This window comes from Pezoporus flaviventris, unplaced genomic scaffold, assembly GCF_033815535.1.
Source record: "Pezoporus flaviventris isolate CSIRO_AGI_PZ_B2104156 unplaced genomic scaffold, CSIRO_AGI_Pfla_v1 ptg000021l, whole genome shotgun sequence".
Classification (NCBI taxonomy): domain Eukaryota; kingdom Metazoa; phylum Chordata; class Aves; order Psittaciformes; family Psittacidae; genus Pezoporus; species Pezoporus flaviventris.
Window position 1 is genome coordinate 11367175 of NW_026892569.1, and position 18863 is coordinate 11386037.

At 58.3% G+C, this 18863-nt stretch overlaps 1 protein-coding gene across 2 annotated transcripts in view; it reads left to right on the plus strand.

Moving 5' to 3' along the window:
* The first annotated feature begins 415 nt into the window (after positions 1 to 415).
* PLXNA1 (plexin A1) overlaps positions 416 to 18863 on the plus strand; it is a 105391-nt gene continuing 86943 nt past the window's right edge. For both annotated transcript variants that reach the window (XM_061456053.1, XM_061456054.1), the window contains exons 1-2: positions 416 to 550; positions 11612 to 12955. In XM_061456053.1, the coding sequence (XP_061312037.1) occupies positions 11753 to 12955 (1203 nt within the window). In that variant the 5' untranslated portion in view covers positions 416 to 550; positions 11612 to 11752. The remainder of the gene's footprint in view (positions 551 to 11611; positions 12956 to 18863) is intronic.

Here is an 18863-nt window from a genome sequence, read left to right on the forward strand (position 1 = left end):
CTCCCCTCTGTTCCGCGCTCTGCCGGGTCCCTGCCCCACGGCTCTGCCCCACGGCCCCTTCGCGCTGCAGGGCGTGCTGCGGGGATCGTTCGGCGCGGCCGCTTTAAGGCTGCACCCCCTCTAGGCTGCATCGCCCTTTTAAGGCGGGACAAGGTGGAAAGGGGAGGGGGGGGTGAAAGCTCCGCCCACTTCTCATTTCTGGCGCCCCCTGGAGGCGGCGCCCGCTCCCTCCCTCTCTCCCCCCCCCCCCCCCCCTCGTGCGCGCTCCCGCGTACGCTGCGCGCGCTGGGACGGCGGGGTCGCGCGCTGGGGCGGGCGGCGTTCCGGCGGGGGGCTCGCGCCGCCGTCCCATTCATGCGGGGCAGCGGCGGGAGCGAGGCGGCGGCGGCGGCGGAGGGAGGAGGAGGAGGAGGAAGAGGAGCAGCAGCGGCGGCGGCGGCAGCGGGAGGAGGAGGAGGAGGAGGCGGCGGCGGCGGAGGGGCCCCGGCGGGCGGCGCGGTGTGGAATGCGATTATGGCTGGCACGGCGGAGGCGAGCGGGGAGCGGAGCCGTGAGTAACCGGGGTGGAACTTTGCTCCGCGCGCCTTGACGGGCGGTTGGGTAAAAATGCGCCCGCTTCTTCGTGTTTTTCACCCCAAAATTAGGCGGCGGAGGAGAAGCGGGGCCGGCCCGGGCAGGGCAGCGGGAGGAGGAGGAGGGGTGTGTGTGTATATATGTGTATGTGTGTGTGCGCGGAGGGGCCGCCGCGGCCGGGCTGGGCCGGGCCGGGGCCGCGCTGCTGCCGCCCGGGGCCAGCCCCGCATTGCGCCCGCGGCTTCGGGAGCGCGGCCGCGGGAGCCGCCTCCCGCCGCGGGGACAAAAACCCCGGCGGGGACCGAGCCCGCGTCGTTACCCCCGCACGCGGCTCCCGTCGGGGCGCCGGGCTCCGGGCAGGTGGGGGCCGGAGCCGCCCTGCTCCGAGCTGCCCGGTGCAGCGCCGGGGTGGCCGCCTCCCTCCCGCAGCCCGGGGTTTGCTTCCTCGGTGCCGCACCGCGGGGACCCACCCGAGTCCGGTAGCGCTGGAGGCGTGAGCGGGGCGCAGCCCTGACCGGGCTCCGCGCCCCGGATCCCCGCACCCGCCGCCTCGGATCCCCGCGCCCGCCCTGCCCCATATCCGCTGTGCCTCCATCCCCGCATCCATGCTCTTGCCTCCCCGCATCCCGTCGGGGCGCGGCACCGGGCTGGGCTCGCCCCGACACCCGCAGAGCCGCCGTTCTTCCCCCCCCCACCAGCGCAGCCGGCAGAGCGATGCGGTGTGGCTGCGGGAGGACTGGGTCGTGCTCGCCCGGAGAGGCAGGGCGCTGTGCGGGGCTGCTGCCATCGCCTCCGTTCTTATCGCGACTATTGTGATCGTGTCGTATCCGTGCAGCGCTCGGGCACCTCTCGCAGCGAGGCTTGCGGGGCTGTGCGCCGGTGCCAGCTCCGGTATCGACGGGGAAGGTGGGAAATGAAGCCGGGTGCACATTCGGTGTCCCTTTTCCCTCTCCCTTTCCCATTTCTGCCCTGCAAACGCACGGCAGCTCCGGCGTGCGAGCGGGGAGGGATCTGTAAAAGCAGATCCCTGTGGCGTGCCGAGATAAATCCCGAAATCCCTTCTTTTCCCTTGCCTTCCTTGCAGGGAAATTCTGCCTTCTGCCCCTGCGTGGGGGAGCCGGGGAGGGGGCCGGTGTGTAAACAGGGCTTAACGCGGAGGTCACTGGTTAAGGCGGAGATGGATGGGAGAGAAAAGACAGGCATTAACCTCACTTGTTCGCTCCCCCCTTCCTCCTGCTTTGGGGAGGACAAAACAAAAGCAGAAACCTCTAACGGCCGCGGGGGGGGGGATGGATGAATATTCATGGTCCTTCTCGTCTGCTCTGGGACACGGAGGGGAGAAAAGTTGGGCAGAGGAGCTGCCTTCCCGAGCGGCCGCTCCTGCGGCTGGGAGAGGATCCCTGTTTGCCGAGCGAGGGCTGTGCCGAGGGCAATCGCCCGTCTTTCGCTGGATTTCTTTATGGGTTTTTATTCTATTATTGTCTTTTGTGTGCGGCTGCGAAGGGGGGGGGGGAAGCAAAGAGAGGAGCCGAGGCTCCTGCCTGCACCAAAGGTTATCCATTTAAAAACACCGTTTTCCTCTGAACAGCGGCTAATTGCTTCCTGAACAATCTCAGGGTCTTTTGTATGTACTCCGTGGGTAAAATGAGCGACTCGATATCTCTCTTTCGAGACATCGGTGACCAAACGGGGTGGAAAGGTTGGAGGATCCAAGCAGGAGGAGTGGGGCAGAGCCTTGGGGGGGGGGGGGGGAGGATGCGCGGATGGTTTGTGGAGCGAGGGGAAGGTGCTGGCTGCGGGTGCCGGTGGATGCCGGCGCTGGCAGCGGTGCGGCAGCACGGGGCCGCGAGGGAAGGCTGGTGAGGAAGTTTGCATTCAAAACACCCGATGGGGCGTGCGATCCGGTGCCGCTCCTCCGGGAGCGGGGAGCCTGCATGCGCCGCTTCCCGAGGGGCTGCCTCCCGCTCTTGGGGCTTGCTGCAGATGGTGCCCTCACGATGGAAGCTGCGGTGCCAGCGGCACCGGTGAGAGGGTTCCCCCCCCCCCCCCTTGGCTTATTTCTCCTCTGATGGAAGCATCGGATCTGTTGCGGAGCGGAGGCGTGCGGCGGGGCTGCGCACGGAGCCGAGGGGAAGATCCTCGGTGCACAAAGCCCTGCTCCGTGCGAGGCAGAGCCAGAGACAAACAAACTCCTCTCGACTCGGCTCCAGCCCAGCGCTGTTTGGCCGGAGCTGGAATGGCAGCGGGAGATGCGGCGGCGCTGGTGCGCGCTGGCGGGGCTGGCTCCGTTCCTCCGGGGGTCGGTATCACGCCAGGCCCTTGGTTCCGGTGGTTTTATCGTGCTTGAGCAAAGGGAAGGAGCGGGGTTAATGATGGAAACTCGTGCGTGTTTATTCTCCAGGCTGAGCAATGGTCAGGGCCTTTGTTGCGCCTGCCCTGTTCCTGGCTGTACCACTGACCGCTGCCACGAGCCGGATTTGACCCTGAGCTGGGAATATTGGAGCGGGAATGCCTGGTGTCGGCTCCCTGCAAACCATGGGGAGCATTGCTAGGAGCATCAGTGGGCCCATTGCAACGGCTTTCTCTTTGGTTCTGCGGTCATTTGTGTCTACAGTGAAGCGTCCATCGTGGTTTTTGGCACCTCTGGCACAATAGAAGGGAGGTGGACCTCGGAAGAGCCAGGGTGGTAGAGGTGATGCTCACTTTTCTGTGCAGTGACGGGGAGGTGGGCATGGGTCACCCCGCTGCCCATGTGCCATCCTTGCTGCCTGCAGGCTCGGGTTTGGTGTTGATCTCGGCTGGTGTGATCTGTGTGTGGAGACCTTGGGTCGCTGCTCTCTGTGACCTACTGATGTCTTCTCCAAACTGTGTCATTAGAGACTATGAAGAAACCAGTGGGCAGAGGGCTCCCGGTCAGTGTTTGACTGGTGAATGGCTCGGTGATGTGCTATGTGTGTGGAGGAAGATCCAGGGGCTGGGAATCACAAGTGATGGGGAGCTGGGTTCAGCATGGCCCATGATCCCATACCTCTCCGGGGTTTGGACTGGGGCCCCTGTTCCCAGCAAGGGGAAATGGGCAGGAGTTCCCATGTGAAATGGGCAGGAGTATTTGCCACCATCCAGTGCTGGGGTGGCTGGTTTGGCTTGAGGCTGGACACAGGCAGCTGCTCCTCTGGCTGCAGCCCGTGATACGTTCTAGGCAGTGCTATGAGGAGCATCCCTCTACAGACAGATGGTGTGTGGTGAGAATGCAAGGGCTCCGGCACAGACTGACCACAGCCTCATAGTCCAGGCCAGGATGCAGCATGGAAGCCATGTAGATACCCCAGTGTGGTCCTCCAGCTATGTTGGAAGCCAGGTTTGAGCAAGTGCTTGTGCATCCATGGAGGAGAAAAGCTCCAACCAATACATAAATAAATCTGATGGTTTCCACACCAGGCATGGGCAGACACGGTTTGTCTCCCCAAAACACATGGCTTGTCGGAGCGCAGCTGGGCACGGAGCAGTGTCCTTCTTTGCCTTGCTTCCCTGAGCATCCCGCACCCATGGCTGCTTCCAGCCCTTGTTCCATGCGGAAGCCACTACTTAAAGCCCTGAATTAAAAACATTTGAGTTTATTTTCCCTTTAGCCAAGGCTTGGCAAATCTCCTTGTTGCTGGTGGGCTGAGATGTTTGTGTGTGGAGGAGAACTTGGTGTCTAAACCCTGGGGCTCGCACTGCACCAGCACTTTTGCTCTTTGTGCTCTGCTGAAGCCTCCTTGCGTGGCACAAGGTGGGCTGTTTTAGGTGACCCCTCTGTCCCTAAGGCGTAGGATGGCTAGGTGTTGATGGGGGCTGAGTCTACCCCTGGCCCATGGGCTGCTGTGTCTTGTGAGCTGCCTGATCCATGGAGGAGATTTGTTATCGGGGTCAGTGCAGTGCCTGGTGCGAGCCATGGCAGGATATCCTCTTTGCTCCTTGAGCTGAGCTTGTAGGGATTTCACTGGAGAAAGTGCCAGGGTGAGAGCTCAGAGCATGGCTGGTGCTGGGAATGGGCTGCGTGGCACTGGGGACCTGTTGATGATGGGGTCTTCTCCCGATCCCTCCTCCTTGACAGCCTGTGGATCAGCCCCGGGGCTCAGCACCCACCTCCCTATTTTCAACAACCCACAATGCACTGACCAACTTGGCACGGAGAGCCAGGAGCAGCAGTAATCCAATTGTGCTTTGCTATCCGGAGCTTTAATCCAGCTAATGACCCCGGCTTTGGGGGGTGAGTAACCGGTGACCATCTGATTTGGTTTTCCTTTCCATCACTGGAAGACAGAGCCTGAGGCTGATTCTGAGCCCTGCCCCTGCTATCGGGCATGGTTTCCTGGTATCGGTATGTGTAGGGTGAGGGCAGCGTGGAGAGGCACTGTAATCCCTGCTTTCCCTTTGGGAGATCCCTCCTTTCCCTTCCTGTTTTCCATCTGCTCCCCTCTTTGGTGAAGATAAACGCTTCTGTTGGAGCTGTTTTGCAACACACTATTATTTTCAGAAAGGAGAAGCCAAGGAAAATCAAGCCTCTCACTTCCCTACTGTTAATGTACAAAATACAGGGGTGGGAATTGCATTAAAATGTATATAATTATATTGGAGGGAGGGGAAAAAAGAACCCTTGCTAATTGCACGGCTGTTTTGAACTGATAAATGCTGAGTGATTCGTGTTTTCCAGGGAGTTTTGGAGCAGAGCTGTGGTCCGGTGCATGAGGGGTTGGGAGCAGGGCTGGTTTCCCATCTTTATCAGGAAGCTGAATGGGATGCTCGTCATCCTGGAATGCAGTGGGTTAGCACTGATTGTGCCCGGGGCCCGATCCTTTGCCAAGGCACCGGACACAACTGGTGCTACCCTCCTCCTGGCAAATCCCAATGTTGTAGGAATCCTGGAATTCCTTTTATATGCTCAGTGAAGCAACTGCTTGTGTGTCAAAGCATTCAGCCTCTTGCAGAAGTAAATCCCTGGTGAGAGGAGAGGCAGATTCCCATCGGTGCTTGTGTTGAGGGGGGGTAATATCCTGCCTGATGTAGCTCTCCATATTCAGGAGCTCTTGTGTCAGTGCCAGTGGGTTCTGACCCCTTTGGTCAGGGTGGGAGGAAGGCTGGGCTTGTGTTTGGAATGACACCGATGTGAAAACCACGTTTCCTCCTGCAGATGCCGAGTTGGAGCTGCCGATAACATCGCAGGTAATTGTGATGGCAGCGAGCTGTTTGCTCTGCGCTTTCCTGTGCCGACTCTGAGCTTCGGCAGGGGAAGAGGAAAACCCAGGAATATTTTAGGAGCAGTTTATAAATAGCCCTGGGGCTCGGCCCGTGGGCAGGATGTGCTGCAGCGCTGGTCCATGGCCAGGCTTGCGGCCCTCGCGATGCTTTGCTGGGTGGTGGGAAGTCCTAGGGCCAGCTTGAGGATGCAGTGTTGGTCTCGGGGGCTGAGTGCTGGGGTTTGCCCTGGGTTGTGCTGCCTAGTACCGGAGCAGTGGCATTGCTGGGCCGTGAGCCCGTGAGGCATTTCACATCCATTCCCCAGCATCGTGCTCCCTCCACCCCCATCTCCTCGGTGGTTTTTATTCCTAGAAGTGCTGGCAATGCCGTCAGGGTCCCTGCCCGCCCGGTTATCTCCGGCTCTGGCTCCTGGATGGCGACATCCTCTCTGGAATCAAGGGGGAGGGCATGGAATCCTGGCATCCGAGCGAGACCACAGTTGGCCCGATGAGCTCCTTCTGAAGTTGAGAACCTGTTTTTCAGGCTGATGTCATCGAGAAGCAATGGGGGAGGAGGGAGGCAGGAAGGCAGCGCCGCTTCCGAAGGGAGCCGAGCCCGTGACGCCGCCGGCAGTCCCAGCTTCCACCCGTGGCTATTCCCCATTACCGGCACGGCGGCGGTGCCCGCAGGGATGCAGCACATGCCAAGAGGTCCTGCTCGGCACAGCCTCGTGCCTGCATGGGGAGAGGCGGGAGGGAGGGATGTGCCGTGCCAGGGGCATGTGTTGGCTTGCACCAGGGCTCCGGGCAGGATGAGTCTGTGCTTTCCTGGCTCTCTGCAGGGTGATGGCACTCACTGGAGCCACCATCCGTGAGGATAATGTGGGCTTCTCTGGCAGAGGTGCTTGGGCAGCCCTCCCGGTGCAGGCAGGCAGACACCTGCTTTTGGCTATGCGGTGAATGAGCATCTCCATTGCGTCGAGGGGGTTGGGGTCTCTGCCCTTCGTGCTCCCCCGGGCTGCACCTAGGATGTGCAGGGATAGCAGCAGCCTTGCTCCGCTCTCTCCTCTACCTGGAATCTGGTTTTATTGGATGCCCTGCACCCGCTGTGTTGCAGATGTGTCCTCTAGGAGCAGTTTCCCCTTGGTGGTGTTGCTGTAGGGAAGCTTTTGGGTTCTTTCCCTTCCCTCTGTGTCCATCCCGCTGCTGAGTGAGGCTTTGCTGGCTCTCCGGCTGTCACCCTGCTCCTGGGTCACCTCTGCCTTTGGCAAATAAAGCTTGGGGTTAACTTCCACAGAGGAAGCCGAGCCTATTCCAGCTGCAGTGCTCGGGACAGCAAAGAGGGAAGCAATGGAGGTTTGGGGGAAGGAAAGGCAGGACATGGCTTGGGGTTTATCCGGGGAGACCTTGTTTGGAGAAGCTTTGTGGTCTGTTCTGTTCAGTCCTGACCCCAGCAGGGGCTGTGCTGGGCTCGGCACGTGACGGCATGAGTGCTGGTGTCAGCACGGGGCCATGGAAGCATGGGAATTGCAGCTCAGCCAGGATCAAACCAGCCCAGAGCCACCTCCCTTTGCTGGGGGCAGAGTGGGTCCAGCAGGAATCCCGCTGCGGCAGCATTCCGTGGGAGCTCCCAGATTCCCTCTGGGATGTGAGGGGAGTGCAAAGGCAGAGGAGCTCCCGTTGGGCTTCCCTGTTGGCTCTTGGGAGAGCTGGGTGCTGGGTGACCTTCTGGGTCTCTGCAGCCCCAGCTGGATGAGGTGACCCCAGCCAGCAGGGATGCATTTTGGGATGTTTATATGGGGCAATGGGCTGATTGGATGGGAGAACCAGGGTCTGCGGCAAAGCCAAGCTGGAAGGTGACCTTCAGGGGACATGGTCTGGGCTTCTTTGCTCCAAAGCTGGGGACAAAATGTTGTTAAATGGTGATGGTTGAGGTCGCAATATCCACATCAGTCTGGGGTCGAAGCCTTGAGCTGGCCTGGGTGCTGGTAGTGGGAACCCACAGCCCCACAGCTGGGATCCTGGCCCCATGGGTGAGTGTCTTGGTGTGCTGAGAGGCGCAGAGGGGTTTGGGGTGTGCTCCATGTACCCTGATGCACAGCCTTCCTGAAGCAGGATGGGGAGGCAGCAACCTGTGTCCTGTGTAGATAGATGGTCACCCATGGGCTGTGCATTGGTGGCGAGAGCACGCGGTGGCTCCAGAGCTGTTCTCCTTGGCATGATGTGACATCTCCCAGAGGACCGGAGAAGGGGAATTGTGTGCTTGAGAAGTGCTATTTGATTTCCTTGTTCCTTGTTCTTTTATGCCCTGTTTTTGCTGAGGGTCAAGCTGCTGCTTGAACTCCTTGGGCAGTAGGTGGCTGCTTCTCCTTGTCTTGTTTCTCAGGACAGAAAAGGTTGAATTCCTTGCCCAAAAGAGCCTTGCATGGCAGGAGTGGGAGCTGCTGTGCTGTGTGTTGCAGTGGATGGGGTCCTCAGCCCTGGGGGGATGCTGATGATAGTCCTGATGGAGATGAGGGCAATGGAGACTGGAGCAGGGCAGCTCCAGAGCTTCCCATTGATTTCATTAGGGTGCGGTTCAGAGCAGGGATAAGATTTGTAATGATTTAACTCACTTGCTAGGGCGATCCTGCATCCAAAGGGGTTTTAGTGACTTGTGTGGTGAAGGAAGGAGTTAAAGTTTAGCCCTGTTGCAGATGATTGCATATAGAGCTCAGCTCTAACTCGTCCCACCACCAGGCTTTCCTCATTGTTGCGAGGCTTTTCCCAGGCAGAGGAACCTAAAAATACACCAGCTGCACGGTGAGGCCGGCTCTCCGGTGGTTTTCCTCTCCCCCGGAATAGCTGCACTCTCTCCATCGCTAATTACTGGCAGCTCTGCAGCTCGTGGGTTTGGAAGTGGAGCCGGGTCCCTTCCTGGATGTTTCCTATAGCTGAAAGCAGCAAGGGACTCGCAGAGGCTGCAGGTAAAGACCTGTCAGGTGCTAGTTCCCCTCTCCTGGGTGGTTATATGGGGGGTTTCAATCCCATTGCTTCCCTCTTCCAGGCTCCCTTGCAGAGTGCGGGGCTGTAAAGCTCTTGGGGCAGTTTGCAGCCTTATCCCACTGTTTGAGAGCAGCTTCTCCCTAAGTCCAGCGATGCTTTCCCTAACCTTGGGGTGCAGACCCGCCTGGGACTCCGGTAATGTGTGGGGCTCCTCTTGGGATGATGCACAGTGGAGGACAGCATCAGTAGTGATGCGTCCCAGCCAGGGTCTGGGTGAGGCAGGAATGGACACTGCAGGTGGGTCTGTGGGTGCTAGATGTGCACCTCTGTGCTCACCAGTGTGTTTTAAACACTGGCTCCAGCTATTAGTACTAGGGCTGGTGCTCTGTAGCCCAGCAGCCTGTGCTGACTCTGCATCCATCAGTGCCTGGATGAGTGGTCCTTAAAGCCCTGTCCAGCCTTTGCCTTTTGAGGTTGTTTTTTCCATCCCAGTACTGCTTTCTGCTATCAAAAGTGATGATTATTTTCCCAAAGCATGGGCTTTCATCCCAAACCCAGGTTCCTGGCTGGGATGCAGGACCAGGAAGCTCACAGCCTCAGGGGATGAACGATGCAGCCTCTTGTCACCTCTTCAGCAGTGACCAAGTGGGATGCAGGCATTTGCGGGCCATGTCCATGGCTTTTTGACTGAAAGGCTCTTTTGAACCTGGAGCCTGTGTTGGCTGTGGGCAGCCCCATCCAGGTCATGCTGCAACCAGCTCTGCATGGCCACTTCCAAGGTGACCCATGAGCAAGCATCCTCCCTGGTGTGGGATGGAAGGGGTTGGGATGGGTTTGATGCCGGCTTTGTTTCTGATGGCAGGTTTCCTGAGCGCATCTGTGTGCATGGAAAACAAAACACAAGCCTGTGGGGCTGTCTCCCCATAGCGTGGCCCTGTGTGGGGATGCTCTGCACTGCATCCCTTGCTGCCCAGGTAGCCTAACAGGGTGTAGTTCCGGTCCTGCTCTCCCAGTTGGCACGCATATATCCGTTCTGGGGTGTATTGCTTTATTGTAGCCTGTTTTAGGGCTGGGCTTGGCTCCATGGTGTCTGCTTAGGGTTTTCCATGCACTGGGACCGCAGTGGTGCAGGTCTGGCTTCCTGGTGGCATTTGGTGGTCCTGGGCTGTGCTCTTCCTGGGATAAGGTGCTCCATGCATGCAGCCCTATGGGGTTTGGATGCTGTGTGCTTTCAAGTGGAGGAGCTGCTCTGCTGTTAGCCTCGCTGTGACCTCTCCATGAGGGTTGGAGGTTGTGTGATGGGACGGAAATGCCCTTTGTTCCCTGTGCTGCTCCTCCCAGGCTGCTCCTATGGGCATGGAGCTGGGGCTGTGCTGACGGCTCAAACCCCGCTTTGATTCCATCCCAGTCTCAGGAATCCTGAGGAGAGCAGACAAGCAAAGCATTCCTGCTGTTTCTCTGTAATAATCACTGCTGATGGTTTAAGCTGGACAGACCCACCACTGTGTCAGGTCACTAGGGCGTGATGCTGCTGCTGAAGTCTATTTAGGAGTAGAAATCTCAGAGGAGCTCTGCAGTGTCATCTCTCTGCTCTCGGCTCACCCCAGCTCAGCCTCTCTTTGCTCTCCTTCCAGCTCCCAAGCAGTAATTCCCTACGTTAATTTGGGAATCTCCTGTTGGGCTTTCTAGCACTGCTTTGTGGCAGCAGCTCTTGCCTGCTTCCTGAAATAGAAGCGGTGAATCGTGGAATAGCATTGAGAAAGTGACTTCCCTGTCCTGCTCACACATCCTGCTCCAACAGGACAATGCTTCTGCGCTGAGCTCCCGTTTTCACCTCCATCACCTGCTCCTCTCCTTTTGGCACATGAGTTTAATGGTGATTCCCAGGACTGGTGGCTTCGTGCTTTGGTTGTCTCTGTACCCACAGACCTTGGTGGCTCCTGCCTTTGGTCTCGGTATTGGAGAACTTGGGGTGAACTCTTGTCCTGGTCATGGACCTTGGGAGCGATGATCCCACCCTGAGTGGTTGGGTTGTGATGGTGTTGGTGGGATGTGCTGTGTGCTGGTGTGTGTGGGGGGGGTTGCACAACCCCAGGTGCTTGTGCTTGTGGATTGGGATAGAGAAGGCATGGATAGGGGTGTAACTGAGGCAGACACGGAGAGCAAAGCTGTGTTGTCTACCCATGGCCATCTCCTCCCTGCTGCTGGGGATGCAGTGGTCACGCTGGTGTGGGCTTTTGGCTGGCCCCATGCTGAGGGCAGAGCTCTGCATCCTTCCTGTGTGTGCCCTCTCATCCCTCCAGAGCCCCTTGAGCCAACTGCCTGCTGCTGTCCCTGGGTTCCCTAATGCATGTAAATGCTTGCTCCTCCTGCCCAGGGCTCTCCTGGGCTTTGTCAGGTGGGTGATGGAGACAGCAGGCAGCATGCCAGGGTGCTCAGCTCCTTTAAGAGGTGCTCTTGAGATCCTCCTCTATGTAAGGCTTGGGCTGGGCTTGCTTCAAACTGGGCCTTTGCATCCACCCCCAGTGCAGGGGCAGGAGGCTCCCATCAAGGCTTGTTAGGAGCCATCCCTGGGTAACACTTGGGTGCTGCTGGTGGTCCTAAAACCAGGTCAGGGCCAGCATTGCCCTGCTGAAGTGTTTGTATGCTGTAGGTGTCCTAAAGAGCATTGCTGGGCTCCTGCTGGCGTGCGACCAAGCAGGGTTGTCCTTAGCATCTCGCAGGCTCCTTTGGTCCCTGCACCAGGGACAATCTTCCTCTGGGTTGGGTGAAAGGAGCGTGACACAGTGCTGGAAAGCCTCCTAATCCTTTTCTCCTTGTCTCTCTCCCTCTAGGGCTGACTGGAGTGGCCGTGCCCACGATACCCTGAATGCCGAGCGCAGTGGAAGCAGAGGAGACTGTGTCCCGTTAGCTCCTCCCTCCCTTACCCCTTTAGTTTGGGTTTGTTTCTATTTATTTTGTGGCTGGGTTTGGGCATGGCCTTGGCTGGATGCGAGGCCGCTGCGATGCGGCTCCTTTGGCTCAAGCACCACTTGTCCATCCACGTTTGGACCTTGCTGCTCTTGGGGAGCACCTGGCTACCGCTGGCGGAAGGCAGCCCCAAGTCTCCCTTTAGGACTTTCCCGGTTTCAGACTGGAGCTTGACGCACTTGGTGGTCCACAACAAAACCGGGGAGGTCTACGTGGGGGCTGTCAATCGGATCTACAAGCTCTCCAACAACCTCACGCTCCTGCGGACGCACGTGACGGGCCCCGTGGAGGACAATGAGAAGTGTTACCCTCCGCCCAGCGTCCAGTCCTGCCCGCACGGGCTGGTCACCACCAACAACGTGAACAAGCTGCTGCTGGTGGACTACTCGGGGAACCGGCTCATTGCCTGCGGCAGCGCATCCCAAGGGATCTGCCAGTTCCTGCGGCTCGATGACCTCTTCAAGCTGGGCGAGCCCCACCACCGCAAGGAGCACTACCTCTCCAGCGTCAACGAGTCGGGCACCATGTCTGGGGTCATCATTGAGGTGCTGAACGGGCAGAACAAGCTCTTCATTGGGACGCCCATTGATGGGAAGTCGGAGTACTTCCCCACCCTGTCCAGCCGCAAGCTGATGGCCAACGAGGAGAACGCGGAGATGTTCGGCTTCGTCTACCAGGATGAGTTTGTGTCCTCGCAGCTCAAGATCCCCTCGGATACGCTCTCCAAGTTCCCCACCTTCGACATCTACTACATCTACAGCTTCAGCAGCGAGCAGTTTGTGTACTACCTGACCCTGCAGCTGGACACCCAGCTCACCTCGCCCGACTCCACCGGGGAGCAGTTCTTCACCTCCAAGATCGTCCGGCTCTGCGTGGATGACCCCAAGTTCTACTCCTACGTGGAGTTCCCCATCGGCTGCGTGCAGGACGGCATTGAGTACCGCCTCATCCAGGATGCCTACCTGACCAAGCCTGGCAAGGCTTTGGCCAAGTACCTGGGCATCTCGGAGAGGGAGGATATCCTCTTCACCATCTTCTCCCAGGGCCAGAAAAACAGGGTTAAGCCTCCCAAGGAGTCTGTGCTCTGCCTCTTCACGTTGAAGAAGATCAAGGATAAGATCAAGGAGCGTATCCAGTCGTGCTACAGAGGGGAAGGGAAACTCTCGCTACCCTGGCTCTTGAATAAGGAGCTGGGCTGCATCAACTCGGTAAGTTCCTGCTGGTCTCTACCCAAGCCAGGCTGTTTCTGGCTGCTGGTGGTGGCTGGACCCTTCCTGATAACCTGCCTGGCTCCTGGTGGGAGGATTGGCACCCTTAGGTCTGGGTGCATGGATTCCTCAACATCTTTCCTTGTGGAGATCATGGCTTCATAGTGGCTGCATCAGGGCCCAAGGAGAGCCCTAAGCGAGGAGCCCCATGCTGATGCACTATGGCTATGGGAAGTGTCGGTGGGTTGGGCTGGGAGGGATGCTCTGTCCTCAGGGCATCCGCTGCAGCTGTGCTGGGGAGTCTCTTGCACATGACATGTATGAATCTGTGTTGTGGCACTTTGGGGCCAAGCACAAGGTGTTGGGGGCAGTAGGATGCGGGGTTGAGCAGTACAGACCTGATGGATAGGGTGGAGAGGTTGATAGTCCAGGTAGGAGTTGGTCAGATCCTCAGTGAGGAGGGACCATGTCCTCTCCATGGGGTGCTGGAGGGGTGACAGAGGGTGCAAGGTGCCGTCAGTGATGTGAGTTTTGAGTGTGGTCATCCGGAGATGCAGGAGGTGAGTGGCAGCATCCCAAAGCAGTGATTCCCAATCGAGGGAACGCTCCCTTTTGTCCCCAGAGATGTGTCCTCCTGCCTGGGGCTGGCTTATTTTCCAGTTCACATTCTAACCCATGAGTCGTCAGAGGGAGGCTGTGGCTCTGGGGGATAGGATCACAAGCTGGTGGTCCCCAGGCGAGGTCGGATAAGTGCCAGAGAGGGGATTTGGGTGCCATTGTGTGTGTTGGGAGGGTCTGGTGGAGGTCCTAACACTCCTGCTATTGCTATTATCCCCCCAGCCCTGCCTGAGCAGGGTTTTGGGTGCTCGGTGGTGGGGTCGGTGGTCCCTATGGAGCAGATCTGCCGTCCCTGCCACCGTCCTGCTCTCTGCTCCGGAGCAGACAGCTAACAGCTGCCTGACAAAGTAAAGGGGCTGCTGTCAGAAGCGCTGGGCTCACAAATCACATTTTGGCTTTGAGCTAATTGAATTCCGCTGGAAAAGGATGAAATCGTTACCCTGCTGCCTGTTGGGTCCGCAGCTGCCGGCTCCGCTGAGGAGATGCTGCCGCTTCCTCCTGCATTCCCAACTGCCTCTCCCAGTGCCCCACGGCAGCACCATGCTCCCTGGATATGGGGAGCCACCCCTGTGCTTTGGGGCTGGCCTCATACTGAGAGAATCATTGGATCATGGAATGGTTTGGGTTGGAATGGACCTTAAAGCTCCTCCAGCTCCAACCCCTGCCACGGGCAGGGACCCCTTCCACTAGAGCAGCTTGCTCCAAGCCCCTGTGTCCAGCCTGCCCTTGAACACTGCCAGGGATGGGGCAGCCACAGCTTCTCTGGGCACCCTGTGCCAGCGCCTCAGCACCCTCACAGGGAAGAGCTTCTGCCTAAGAGCTCATCTCAGTCTCCCCTCTGGCAGGTTAAAGCCATTCCTGGTGTCCTGTCCCTGCAGGCCCTTGTCCAAAGCCCCTGTCCAGGTTTCCTGTAGGCAGGGTCCTGGTGGTCAGCCCATGTGAGTGGATACATCTCAAGATGCTCTTTTGGGACTCTCACAAGATGGAAGGATGTGTGTGGTGATAGGATGGCTCCTGCTTTCAAATGGGCTGGCTTGGAGGGTGCTGCCTCCCTTGTGTGGGATCCAGGTGATGTTTTCTGTCCCATCCTGCTCCAGCTGCAAAGCAGAGCTGGAAAGGCAGAACTGGATTGCAAGTCCAGCCCTCAGCCCCTTGCTGTGCTGAGCACAAGCCAAACCAGAGCCTGTGGAACATGTAAACTCTTCCTGGCAGGAATTTCTGTGCCCCTAATGAAACACAGCCACCTCTGGGGTGGGCTGTGGCAGTGACGGGTCTCTCAGTGGTGAGGGCTGGCCAGGAAACAAAGGGCATGTTGGTGTCTGATTTTGGAGGAGGCAGAATGGAATTACTCAAGTCAGTAGTTGCTTGGGATTTACACCCCATCCATATGGGAAGTGTCCCAGGAGGTCTCTAGCTCCCCTCCTTTGCAGTGGGAAGTGGCTGAGGCTGGTCCATGCTGACATCCCAGACCTCGGGGCTAAGGGATGCTCATCCCGCAGCGCTGCAGGGCTGGTGCTGGGGCTAGGAGGAGAGGCCAGGAGCCAGGCCTGGCAGCAGCTCAGGGGATGTCAGCGATTCCTCCCTGGCGCTGGCGAGCAGAGCAAATTCCTGTCCTCTGTTCCTTGTGCTCCCCTTCTGGGATCCAGCGATCCAACGGGAAGGGGAGAGGAGCCGGCTTGGGAGCGAGACCCCTCATGTGCTCAGACCTGTGCACACAGCAGATGCACCTTGTGTCCATCCCCCTGCTCCAGCCCCACTGCCAAAACCACTCCTGAGCCCATCCAAGGTCTGGCTGCTTGCTTCAATGAGGGATTCAGTGTTGTGGGTCCTGGCTCTTTGCTTCCCTTATGCATTGCAGGGACTGTGCTGTCCATGGCCAGATGTGCACGGCACATCTGCTCCACATGGCTGTGTCCCTGCCCATGGCAGGAGGTTGAAAGTAGGTGATCTTTATGGTCCCTTCCAACCCAAACCACTCCAGGATTCTATGTATCAGGGCTGGGAGAGGGCAGATGCTGCAGCAAGGAGTGATTTGGAGTTTCCAGCATCCTCACCCTTGGCTGGCAGTGCAGGCAGAGCCATACCTGGAGCCAGCAGGACAATGGGCAGCAGCTTTCCCTGCGCAGCCCCAGGGAGAAAATGAGTTCTGACTCCTCTGTGAGGCTTGCTGCCCAGCCTGCTGGCACAGGGCAATGGCTGGTGATAAACTGGCCCACACTGGGCCAGGATAAGCCAAATCCTTTCCCAGGGGCAGCCAGAGAAATGCAGGTGTTAATGAACCGTACCAGGCTGCGATTATTCCTGGGAAACGTGCTAAAAGCCTGGCATCCCGGCCTGGCGCTTGGTCCTTGCCTCCTGCGGCCTCCTCCCTGGCTCTTCCCATCCTTCTGCATCCTCCATTGCAGCGCCTGGGGGCTGCACAGGGGACCGGGCTTGAGCCGGTAATGGTGTTAACTGGCGAATCAGTGGCTAATTAATAACGCTGCGCGGCGCGCGCCTCGCCTGCCTCTGCTGTCTGCTCCCTCATTGCTTTCGTAAGTGGGCTTGAAGGGAGGCAATGAGACAAGGCACGTCAAGGAGATGCTCCCTCGGTGCTATGGGCCTGCTTTCCATCCTCTTGCATGCTGCTGTCCCTGGGAAATACGGCTTTCCTGATCCTGCTTTGGGGGAGTGGGTTGGCTGTGGAGGAGAGAAGGATGCTGTGCTGCAGAAGTGGGGTCTGGGGGTGATGGGCGGCCGAGAGGGGTGCCAAGGGAAAGCACTGAAATAAAAACTGAAGGAAAAATCATTAAAATCCACAAAAAACCCAAAATAACAATTCCCCCCCCCATTGCAATGGGCTGAGGCCATGGTTCCTGCAACCACTTGTACAAATGGGAGAGCAGGCAGAGCCAAAGGCCTCCTGCAGACCCCTGCATCTGCGAGCTGAGATGCTCCAAGGTCACTGGCCCTTGTGTGCTGTGGTGTGTGTCAGGACGCATCCCCCCCTGCATCCCCCATCCTCCAGGGATGCTGGTTGGTGCCGTAGCCCCGGTTCCGCCGCCCTTGGCCTGCCCTCTCCACACTGCCTGCCTGTGCTTCCCTAACGAGGCAGTTTGCTGTTAATGAGCTAATTGTGGGTGTAATTATTTATCGAGGTGGTGGCTGCATGGCGGCGGCGGCTCCGCGGGGCCGCGGTGCAGCTGTATTTGTCGTTTCCCGGAGAGTTTGTTGAGACAAAGCAGAGCGGAGTAAACACCATCAACATCTCTCCTCCTGCATATTCAGCAGCAGAGGGGATGGAGAAGCTGCAGATGGAGCGTGAGAGCACCAACTGCACCCAGGGGCTTTAATCCCATCGTGGCATTGCCCTTCACCTGCTGTGGATGGGTGGAAGGTGCTGGGATGCTGGAGCAGTGAGTGGGTTTTTCTCCATGTGAAGTGCCTAAAGGATCCCAGGTGTGTGGAGAGGACCGTGGTATCGGCTGGAGCATCCCTCGTGTCTCTTTCCTTGGATCTTTTGTTTTAAAGTGATGCAGAGGAGGATGCTTAATGTGTGTGCTGGCTGATGGAGGAGAGAGGGTGCTTGCAAGGCTGGGATTAAGAGGATGGATGGAAAGGTCCTAATTTCCCTTCCCCCTTCTCCCGTGGTTGCAAAAGTGCCTGGTGCCCCATGCTGCTCTTTTGGGGATCCCCACATCTCCCATGCCTGGCTGTAGGAGCTCTGCCAGTTTAGGGAATGACGAGCAAAGGTCATTGATCTGTGGCTGTGTATTAACTCAGGCTCTCAGCAAACACAGAAGTAACTGAGGAAGCAGCCCAGCATTCCCAGTCTCCCTGGAAAGGCTGAATGTGCCTGGTTGGTGTCATTCCTGGTCCTTTCCCTCTGAGCCGGGAATGGGACCACTGGCCTTGGGGCTGGAATAGTGGCATGGTGAGGACAAGGAGCCCCACCATGGCTGTGGGAGGCTGAAGCCATTATGGAATACAATGCACTGGAGCATGGAAAAGCGCCCTGTTTGCCCTGTTCCCCATGGGTGACTGGGAATTGCTGGTGGGAGCTGGTCCGGGCTGACCATCTCTTCCCAGGCAGCATTGAGTGGGATTGTGGAGTTATGTACTGCCCTTACGTATTGGAGCTCGGGGTTTTCCCATGTGCTCCATGCACATGCTGTATGGATTTAAAGCCCCGTGGGGAATGGCATACATTTGGAGGGCCCTGCTTGCCAAAAACCCTCTCTCCCCTTTAAATTCAGTTACATAAGGGACCTTGTGGTCCTCCCGAGGCTGGAGCAGGCTGTCTCCTTTGTGCCCTCACCTCGTGCACCAGGCTCCCTGATCCCGCTGGGATCAGGAGCCCCTCACTGCCTGGACAGGCTGGGATGGATTTTGCTGGTGCTATGAGGCCATGGCATGGGTGCATAGGCTGGATGCCCATGGCCAGGGTCTGTTGTGCTCAGCAGATCAGGGTGACCTGATGCTCAATGGAGCTGGTCCTGGTCCCACTTCCCTGCCTGCATCCCAGCTTCCACAGGGGCATCCCTCTGTCTTTGCCTTGCCCATTAATGTGACCATGCTTGCCTAAGGGTGGCAAGGGGCTGGTGCAGCCCTTTCCTCTGCCTCTCCTGGGGCAGAGCTTGCAGAAGCTTCTCCCCATGGATGAGCAGAGAAGCAAGGAGGCAGCTCCTGGAGCCCGGCGCCTTGTCTGGGGCAAGGCAGCAGGGAAAGAATGTGGGGAATTCCCAACGGCGTTCCTGTGGGAGGAGGAGCAGGGCTGGCAGGTGGGCAGCGTGTCTGCTGGAGCCTCTGCTGTGTGAAATGAGGCTCTTTGAGGAGCCCCGACTCGTTTGTCTTGGCACGGCCTTGACTGGGAAGTGTTTTGTCTCTGGGGGAAGGCTGGGTGCAGGATTCGGCCCCTCCTGCCTGGCTACCAAGATGATTTCCTTCTGGAGCTCCTGCCAGGATGAGGAGGAGAGGGATGTGTGTGGAGTTCGTGCCCGCATCCCACGTTTCTGAGGTGGCAGTGGATGGAGGGGGAGCAGGGATGCTGTGCTGGCTCCCGCTGGGTTTGTAAGTGCTGCTCTGTAAGACCCAGAGCCTTAATCTTGGTCTGCAAAGCTTGTTCCGGATGCAGAGTGGCTGCGTGCCTTGGATGTGTCCTAAGTGCCTTACATCAGTGTGGAAAGGGAATTTTAGGGAAGCACCGGCTCATCCCTTCCCTTGGGATGGCTGAGACAGTCATGATGATGGTTGGACTTATCGATCCTAAAGGTCCTTTCTGACCTAGCTGGTTCTATGATGAGGCTGCTGA